This window comes from Quercus lobata, chromosome 7 (assembly GCF_001633185.2).
Source record: "Quercus lobata isolate SW786 chromosome 7, ValleyOak3.0 Primary Assembly, whole genome shotgun sequence".
In the NCBI taxonomy this organism is placed as follows: domain Eukaryota; kingdom Viridiplantae; phylum Streptophyta; class Magnoliopsida; order Fagales; family Fagaceae; genus Quercus; species Quercus lobata.
This window is the reverse complement of record NC_044910.1, coordinates 8,024,920-8,035,099: the sequence shown is the minus strand read 5'-3', so window position 1 is coordinate 8,035,099 and position 10,180 is coordinate 8,024,920. Positions and strand designations below refer to the sequence as shown.

Here is a 10,180-nt window from a genome sequence, read left to right as displayed (position 1 = left end):
GCATTCTAGGTTTTTAGGCTCCAAATAATAATAACAAAATAAAAAATAATTATATTTTCATTTAATACATTATTAATAGCGTATAAAATAAATTTGCACATATGAAAGTGACTGTTATAAGTATAGTCTAAATTTTGTAGGAGATGGAGAATGGAGGAAAAAAACTCATGGACTTGTTATTTCATTAGACTCAATTAAGTTTCCCAATAATTTTGTGTGAACAAAGTCTAACAACTAGTTTAAATCAAATAAAATCACAAATTTTAACAAAAAAAACTCATTTTAAATCCACATGTCTATGTATCATACGATACGTATGATTTACCGATATAATACGATTCATACAATACGCACCTATGTATCGGACAATTTATAAGTACTTACGATACGAAACTTTTTGTACACAATATGTATTGCGTATCATATGATACTGACAACCATAAATAGGACTACTTGCATACTGATAAATATATAATTACTACCACCGACAGGTGGTCTAACAATTTTGATGTGAACATAGAGCACCAGATCTCATGTTCGATTAATATTAGGCGAATTGTGAAATTTTTGCCTGCAATTAGCCTAAGTTTTTAGCTCTCTTGTGTGGCTAAGATGAAATTTGTGATCACTTTGACTAAATCTAATATTTTCTAGAGAAAGTACATTTATGATCACAATGATCATAAATGATCCTCTCTTTGTTTGTAAAAAAAAAAAAAAAAAAAAAAAAAAAAAAAAAAAAAAAAAAGGTGATTACTAATTTATACAATTTGAGATTGTGATGATTGTTTTTGGGTTTGACAGTTGACACCTCTTAATATTGCTGAGTCAGTGCAGATATGCTTTTGATGCTTAGATTTCTCGGCTGTGACTTGGCAGGATTACACATTCACGGATCACAGAGCTGGTACCATCCAAAAAGTTGTGTATGTGGGTTCCACATTGTGTGGAAAAAATATCCTTGAGACTTACATCTTGGATAGTTCCACATCTTTCCCGGTTGGAAAATAAAAAGTAAATTACTCCACCCATCTTATCACCATCTGCAACAAATTGTGCGGATTTTGGTTTCCACTTTCCACTTCCACATCTTTAGAATTATTATTTAATATCTAAAGCTGTGATTATATTATTTGTTGCTGAATCACTCTGTGGGCTACGGCATCTGGCTCCTTAATTTGCTTTATCACTGTACTCTCTGTTTTGGCCAAATATCATGATTTTTTGAAATTTTTAGCAACAAAACACTGTTTCGGAAATAATTGGAGATCTACCACTTTTTATGGTACTCGAGCTTGGTGAGCTCGAGTACCCCATTTTTCCATTCCACCGTGGCACACTGGCGTGGAAAAGGTGGAATTAAATATTGGCTTAGTACTCGAGCCCCGAGTACTGTTTAGTAAGGTACTCGAGTCCATAAAGCTCGAGTATGGCTCGGGTTGCAATGGCACTTAAAACACACAAACGTTCAAACTCTCACTCTCACTCTCAGTCTGACTTACACAAACATACAAACTCTCACTTACACAAACATACAAACTCTCACTCTGAAGGTTTCTGAAAAAAAAAAAAAAGAAAAAAAGAAAAAAAAAACTCTCACTCTCACTCTCACTTACATTGGCGGCGGAGGACTCTCATCGGCGGCGACCTCTCAGTCTCATCTCTCTCACTGTTTCCGCACTCAATCGCAATGTGAGGTTACAGAGGCTTTCATTTCGAAGCCTTTCACTCCGCTCCAAGGTACTCTCTCTCTCTCTCTCTCTCTCTCTCTCTCTCTCTCGTTAAACGCTGTTGTTTGGAGCTCATTACTACTTTTTGTGCTTCTGATAACAAACGATTGTAACTTTATGTAAAAAAAGATTCCACTGAAAGTGGGTGTTTGTAAATTTTGTATTTTTATGCATAAGTTGATTCTGGGATTCGATCCAGGAATTAATTAAGGAATTCAATTCAATTTAGTTAGTTAATTTTTATTTTTGGGTGATTACTAGAATGTTGGTCTGGTTGTGCTTGTCTTTAGGGTTTTTTATTTTGTAATTATTAGGTAAAATGAGTTTAGGGGAGATGAGAATTAGCAATTAGCAATTATCACTACTGCTTTTTGAGTAGACTGCAAAATTAGTTTATGTGAGCAATTTAGATTTAGCATTCATACATGTATGTTTTTCCAGGAAAACTACATACTGTATCTTGCTTCAACTTATCATGGACAATATTGTTTTTGGTGTACAAACTACAACTTTTTTTGATAAGTAATAAACTTGATTGAGACCAAAATAGAATCGCCCAAATTATTCAGAAAGTATACAAATGGGTACTAAAATTATATAATAGCATGGTAAGATATTTTTGTCATTGCTGAATTAATTAATAGAAGTTTTTAAGTCATATATCTGAGTAATAAAATTAATTTAAAAAACAAATGGTACTAATTGAATAATTGCAAATAAAAGTCAACATAGAGAGAGGCATATGTTCATTGCCCTATCCACTCACTGTAGGCTAGTATCCTTCAAACTTTTGTATGAATTGGAGCACCCAAATATGTTGGCCACTTAGGACAACAAGATTGACAAGAGGAGAAGGCTGTAACAGACATGTAAAAATCTATTAACTGAAGCTAGTATTATTATATTGCTCTGGCAAAGATATGTTGAAGCGATTTTTCTGTGAAGCTATTTGACAATCAATCAAGTGTGAAAGATGGTTAACCATTAGATTTATACCTTAGAAATCATTGAAGTGTTGAAGTCACTAGAACAAAGGGCTGTAGCCTCTATGTGAGGCCATGATAACAGATAAGATTTGATAGGTGGATGAACTGTCAGGAGTTCTGTTTAGTAAAAAGATCCCTTGTTTAGTATATATATAGGGCATGAAAGAAACCTGTGTAGTTAATTTTGGTTAGCATCCTCCACAATCAATGTCAAGAAATCTAACCAACTTATCCACAAGAAACATATCTTACCAAAATGTAGAAATTGAAAAAACTTCTAAGAAGCCACCATGTGAATATATGTATTTTCTCAAGTGGCAAGTTCATTGTAATTGTCACGGTCCAATTGAAACAAGAATATGCCATCCTGCCACATTGTTGGAGTATGTCATGGATCTTTCCCTCTTCTAATTGGTTAGAGGAGACCTCTCACTCTGCTCTCTTACTGTTGGTATGTACAAGACTTGACCTTTACCTATTTTGATAATTAATGAATATTGGATAAAGACTAAAAAGAAATTAGGATTGATCGAGGAATCCTTGACCTCTACAGATTACTCTGCATAAATAATTCTTATCTGATGATTTTATTCAAATAAACTACTGGTGCTTTTATACAAGATAAGCCCTGCATTTTAGGAACAAACTATCCTAATAAAACTCAAACACTAGCTCCACTAGCCGTTACCCCCCAAACACTTGATAAACAAATTTCCTTATCCTACTAAAATGCAAATACAAATGCAATTAATCCTAATATTATGCAACAACTTATTCTGATCCTAAAATTAAGCAAACATCCAAATATTCTGCAGCAAGCATAACGTTAAAATCTGTAACAGAAACTCCACTTCTTTTGCACGTAACAACTCTTCCCCCCTTAACAAGGGCCCTTGTCCTCAAGGGCAAGATCTGAAAATTTATGTTTCAAGCTTCTGTAAGTCCTCCTTAGTAGCATCCGCTGGTGATAGGCCATGCCAATTCACTGAAATTTCAGTCTTGTCTAGCTGCTGCCTTTGATCCAAAACTGCTTGACTATTAAGGACCACAGGTAGCTGTGATTGAGCTAAGACATTGGCCCCTAACTTACCTTTAAGCAAGGAAGCATGAAACAGTGAATGAATGTGAGACTTGCCTGGAAAATTTAATTTGTTGGCAACCTTACCAATACGTTGGAGGATCTGAAATGGACCATAGGATTGTGGAGCAAGCTTGTACTGTATAGTGAAATCAAAACCAATCAATTTGTAGAGCGACCTCTCCGGAAACCAATTAGGATCCATCTTGATTAAACTTCTATGGTTCATTCTCATTATGAATCTTCTTCTCCCTAGGAGGTAGTGACGCCACTTTTGTACTGCCATGATGAGCGCCAACATCTCCTTTTCATAAGTTGAGAGCAGCAACTTTTTCCCATGAAGAGTGTGGTTATGAGAAGCAATTAGTTGCTTTTGTCGCAAGACTGTTACTATTCTTGATCTTGAGATATCACATTCAATGATAAAAACTTGGTTGAAATTTGGAAAGGCCCACACTAGTGATGTGGTCATGGCCTTCGTCAGCTGCTAAGAGGTTGACTTAGCCACAAGGATACAACTAAATAAACTCTTCCTTAGCATCTGGGTTAGAGGTGCTGCAATCTTTTTGTAACCTTTAATAATTTTGTGATAGTACCTTGTTAATGGTCAAAGGATATTGGGGATTTAACCTAAGGAGGCAAACCCAACCCATCAATGATGCAGGGAACTAAGATTTTATGTTTTACCAAGATTTTGCAATTAATTTTGTTTTCGAATTTGGTTATTAATGTTAATGATTTTTATGGATTTGATTAAATGTCTTCCATATTAGTATAATCCCTAAAACCTATTTATCTAGCACTCCTGTAATGGTGAAAGAGAGATGAATTTGAATAAGATTAATTATTATGAGATGAGAATGTCTCCTCTTTTGTTCTCTCTGTTTGGTGGCGATACCAGACTCCCCTAGGTGGTGATGCCTAGGGTTTGCAGATAGATTCTAGGTGGTGAAGCCTAGGGTTTGTTCTGTTGTTACTTTTGTATTTCTTATTTTCTACTGTGTTCTGCATCAATCAACCTGCCCAAACCCTCACAAATTTCCATGTCCAAGGTCAAGTTTTCAACTACAGCTCAACTTCAAATCCTTTCAAGTTGTAACAACTTACACTTTAATGATTAAACTTTACAACTATGAAAAATCATAGTTAATAGTTCATGGTTAGTTGATATAAACATTTAACTTCAATGAAACTCTTTTCAAAAAATTCTTAATGTGATGCTCCGAACATATACATGTTGCATTTTCTACTTCTTAACAGTCTAGATATCTCTATATATAATAAACTATATAGAAGATCCACCAAGTTTATGGAACAACTGCAATTTTAAAGACCTGTAGAAACCTAAAGATATGTTCAACCTAGAATCAAAATTTAGAGATTGCACTGCTTTCAAAATCAAGTATCATTATGAGCATTGCATATCATATTGCAGAAGTAGAATTATATCTCCAAGGTTAAAGCTATGCAAACAGCTTCAGAACCAAATACTAGGCAAGATGGCGTATGTTTGACATTGGAAAACACCTTAACTTGAGTTGAATAATGGGAGTATTGTTCTAGTATATTCCCATTAAACTCTAAGAACCCCTGTTACCCACAATTTAAACTCTCATCCCTCACTTTCTGAGTCTCCCTCTCACTCTCTCAAGTTTAATTCAAATTTTTTTTATTGAAATCAGTGAAGGCTGTATTAGATATATATTATTGCCATTTTCAGACAAATTTGTTTATAATTAAAAATAAATAAATAAGACTGTCTTGCTGTTGTCACCAAATGCCAAATATGGACCCACATGGAGCAGGACCCTCTATACGGACTTTGTTGACGAGGCAGGATGTGCATTGTTCAAGTTTGCTTTGGGATGCTCATTTGGAAGGCGAGGTATGCACTTGTTCAATATACGTAGTCGAAAGATTTTTGGAATTTAACTTTGAAGCGTAATTATTATGTGGTACTGTAATTATTATTAATACTATGCTGCTCTATTTGCAGGAAGTGCCAGGTGTATTGACTTGTCGTCACCGAGAGAAAGGTCTGCTTGAAGGTGGGGTAGATGGGTTAGATCCACGAATTGTCGCTTATATCACTGATGCGGGGTTAGATGGGCTACTTCGGGTCCCACATATGGACATTGACCACACATTGATCATAGCGTTGGTGGAGAGATGGCGGTCGGAGACGCACTCATTCCACTTGCCCCACGGTGAGATGACCATCACACTACAAGATATGGAGGTTATAATGGGGGTCCCTGTAGATGGCTTGCCATTGGTGGGATGTACATCCCCGACGACCAATTGGCGTGACGTTTGCGGCACATTGCTAGGGCATAGGCCGCTAGAGAGAGAACTTGGTCGTAATAAGAACACTAGAGTGATGGAAGGGCCGAGGGTAAAAGCCAAATGGCTTGAGGATCGGTTTAGCAACCCTCTCTCGGTTGACGCCCCTGAGGAGCTTGTGCAGAAGTATGCTCAGTTTTACATAGTGGAATTGTTAGGTGGCACACTATTTATGGACAAGTCTGGAGAATGGATCTCAATTAGGTATCTGTAATTTTTTGATCCAATCAGTAACGGAAAGAAGTATAGTTGGGGTAGTGCAGCACTAAGTTGGCTCTATAGACACCTCTGTAACGCATCAGAGAAGACAGCCAAGCAGATCGGCGGTGCACTACCATTGGTGCAGTTGTGGGCGTGGGCGAGGTTTCCCCACATATGTCCTGTGATGAGGCATCCACACCAGGCACTGCCTCCAAGTCCACTTGCTGTCAGGTATGTAGCATCTTAGATAGTTACCATTTTACATTTCCTCATTAACTTTGTTCGCATGGGAATTATGTAAGTAACTAATATGAAGGTTATGTCTGTATTGTTTGCTAGATGGAAAGGGGCTAAGATAACAATTGAACATTCAATGCACGTCCTACGTGCCTATCGTGTGTCGCTTACTTCGCTACGGCCAAATCAAGTATCGTGTCTTATAAGTGGGAACCGCTTTGGCATGTAGTTTTTGTACTTACGATTCACTTTGGAATGAATAAACATTTCTTATTTTAGAGTTACATGTATTGTTCACATTCGTTACACATTTTTTCTAATTATATTGTTAATATGGTTGTTTGCATCTGTTGAATCATTGCAGATTGTCTGGGAGCCGTACAGAAATTATTTGGGTTCTCTGCCCGCATATTGTACGGCAGGCCAACACATATGGAGGTCTATTGTGCCGCTCATACATTTTTGGGTGGTTGTAGGCCATCATCCTGAACGTGTTCTCCGACAGTTTGGGATGAAGCAAGGCATACCAGTCGATGTTGATACTTCAATTGAACTGCACAAGATCACCCTCCAGGGCAAGCACCATCAAGATTGGGCCGAAGAACATGCATCGCATATTGCTAAATGGGCTGCGCACGCCACAATTGCCGATGCACCGGCCTTTCATGGGGAGATGAGCTACCATGACGAGTATATGGTGTGGTTTCGTCCCCGCACTGTTCGCCATATTACAAAAGAGACTTCGTACTGGGACACTTTGGTAAATTTACAAAGACTGTTTCGTTATAAATGTACCTTGCTTCGCATAGTTTAGTTCAACCTACTAACACTACTCTTGTATATTTGTGACAGGTTGAATCGCAGTTGAGCATTATAGCGAAGTGCGAACCAGGGTCTGAGATCTACATCAACTCTATTAATGCCTTGCAAGCTGTTAAAGAGATCGGTCGGTTAACCTTGGACCATGCACGTGATGTGGGCAACACAAGTGAACTGGCTATAGGGCGTGGTCGGCAAGTAGGTGGACGTCAAGGGCATGGAGGCCGTCAATCTAGTCAACGTCATACATCTAGTCGGCCTCCCACATCTGGTCAGCGTCACACACCCGTGCCCACATCTAGTCGATGTCCCACATCTGCTCAGCGTCCTACATCTGGTTCGCGTCACACACCCGTGCCCACATCTAGTCGGCGTCACACACCCGTGCCCACATCTACTCGGCGCCACACAACCGTGCCGGACCACACCATGGAGGAAGTAAGTCAGACAACATATGAGATGTGTTTGGACACTGCTTATGACATAGGCTCCATGGCACACGATGATGCGGGTCCATCCCATACGTTTGCCCATGGAGACACATCTCGGTCCCCATCCATGAGGAGCGATGGTACCTGCCCACCCACATCCCCTAGTACATCTCCGTTGCCCACCACCCATACGTCTCCCCCACTGACTACCGGCCCTGCCCCCGCAGTTGTACATGGTAGAGATGAGATGAGGTTCATGCCCATTCCTGGGCGACCCACCCCTGTTGCTGTCCCCCCTGAGTTTGTGCATACCGAGTTCATCCAGACACAGATACCCACCCCCCCACCAGAGACTTCGCACATCGAGGATCGGCCGCGAAGGCCGCAACGCACATGGACACATCCTTCTGACTGTGGGACTGGACATGGTACTATAGTTTGATTCGATACCGATTACATATACATCGCTTTATAGTTAAATCATTTGCATATTAATATTTGCTTGTGTTGTGTTCTTGTTGTGTTCTTTTCAGGCAAGGTGAGACTAGTTAAGGAACCGGTGAGGAGAAGAAAACGAGAATGATTCAAGAATGGGCAAGAATTTGTGCTACTTTAGGTTTGTAATGGTATAGGATCTTTTTGTCATGTATAGGATCTTCTTGTCCTTTGGTGATATATTTTTCGTAGCACATATATTTTGGCAATGAACATGAAGATTTGGGCTTACAAGCTGATATATTTTTTGTTTGTAACTTACAAAATTCTACCAATGAACTTCAGAAATTTCCATTTGAGATCTATAGAATAACTTATGTAAGTTATTTTTCAGTTCCACAACTGTTTTTTTGCTAGTAAATTTAGGAAAAGGTGGTATTTGGCCAAAACGTAGTCATGTCTACAATAAAAACTGAGATACACTTCAGCTCAAGAAAAAAACCCCTTCATATAACATTCTTTTTGGATTGGTTCATTTGCTATATTAAAATTTTAAATTTTGTCATTGATTTGAGCCTAAATTGTGAGGGGGCAGGACTTGTTATTAGTAATTGGGAATTGAGTTTAGAAAGTTTGTTGTTGGATAAGCTTCCTTAGAAAGGTGAATTCCCAGAAATTATTTGCTCTATAGGTTCACAATTGTTCTATGGTGTGGGAATAGAAGTATTTAAACAATTAAGGGTGGAGATGATATCTTAGAAACTGGCTGGCGGTACAAGAAAGAAGCTGCATTTACGCAGATTCTGTCCCTTCAGACCTGGAAAAGAAACAATTCAACCTGAACACTCATTGATTGGAGGACCTGGCTTCTCAAGGGTAGTATATTGCAACAATACAGAAAGTCAAAAGGTCCTAACTTATGGCAACAATTATCTCAGAAGTACAAAGGTTAGTGTCTTGCACTTAGATCCTCTTGTGGACACTGGCTCATCATTATCATTTAAGTACAAAGGTTAGTGTCAGAAGTACAATTATCATTTAAATACTGAAAATAGCTTGCATACCAAACATACCCTTAGTTTTTGAGTTACAATGGTGGGTGGCATTATCGTAAATATATTGAACATTGAGGGACCCACAAGTCTCGCATCTGACTGCAGTAACAGTGCATTTTCTCTCTCTAATTCCCAGCCTTCTCCTCAGTCCTCTCTCTAATTTCTTCACCTCATCTCTCTCTCTTCACCTCCATTGTTTTTGCTCTTTCTCTCTTATCAAATGATCCAACACCATTATTACCAACAACAACAAAAGAAAGCCAAATAAAAAATATTACACCTACTTTTAGATCAAAAGTTCATCATATCAAAGATCATCATATAAAAAAAAAAAAATAAATAAAAACAAAACAAAACAAACCCGTTTAGATCAGAAGTTCAAATCTAAAAATAACAACATTAAAATGACCTAGGATGTGGGTACTCAGTTTTGGTTAAATTATTGTGGTGTAATTTTTTGAATTTTGCAGATTTAGGCCTTTGAAGCAAAGAGTGGAATGAAGAAAAAAAAACCAGGGAAGAAGACTTAGGAAAAAGAGGAAGAAGAAGATAGGAAGAGGAAAAATGAGACATATTGCTTGGTTGTGTGGCTGTGGGAATGGGTGGGAGTGTGGTCCGTGGGAGCCTCTCTCTCTCGTTCTCATCAAACAAAATACTGTATCCTCAAAAAGAGATGATAATTTTACCACTTTTAAAAAAATAACACATACACATACTAAACACAAAATTTTATTTTTTCATATTTAAAAATATGTTATTAGAAATATAGTACTAAATACATTTTTTGCATTATGGATACTTTAAATATGTATTTTTACAACACTTTTTAAACTATAATTTTTATATTATTTTGAACAATAATACT

At 37.8% G+C, this 10,180-nt stretch overlaps 2 protein-coding genes across 2 annotated transcripts; both read left to right on the top strand.

The window, feature by feature from the left end:
• Positions 1–1,647: 1,647 nt before the first annotated feature.
• LOC115952684 (protein MAIN-LIKE 1-like) lies at positions 1,648–6,803 on the top strand. Its single transcript, XM_031069887.1, has 4 exons — positions 1,648–1,740; positions 5,600–5,679; positions 5,791–6,569; positions 6,678–6,803. The coding sequence occupies exon 3, from the start codon at positions 5,923–5,925 to the stop codon at positions 6,349–6,351; it is 429 nt and encodes a 142-aa protein (XP_030925747.1). The 5' UTR covers positions 1,648–1,740; positions 5,600–5,679; positions 5,791–5,922; the 3' UTR covers positions 6,352–6,569; positions 6,678–6,803.
• On the top strand, positions 6,523–8,593 carry LOC115951506. The gene is made up of 5 exons (XM_031068689.1): positions 6,523–6,569; positions 6,678–6,800; positions 6,855–7,335; positions 7,428–8,253; positions 8,359–8,593. Exons 1-5 carry the CDS (start codon positions 6,523–6,525, stop codon positions 8,406–8,408), a joined length of 1,527 nt encoding a protein of 508 aa, XP_030924549.1. The 3' UTR covers positions 8,409–8,593.
• Positions 8,594–10,180: the final 1,587 nt, after the last annotated feature.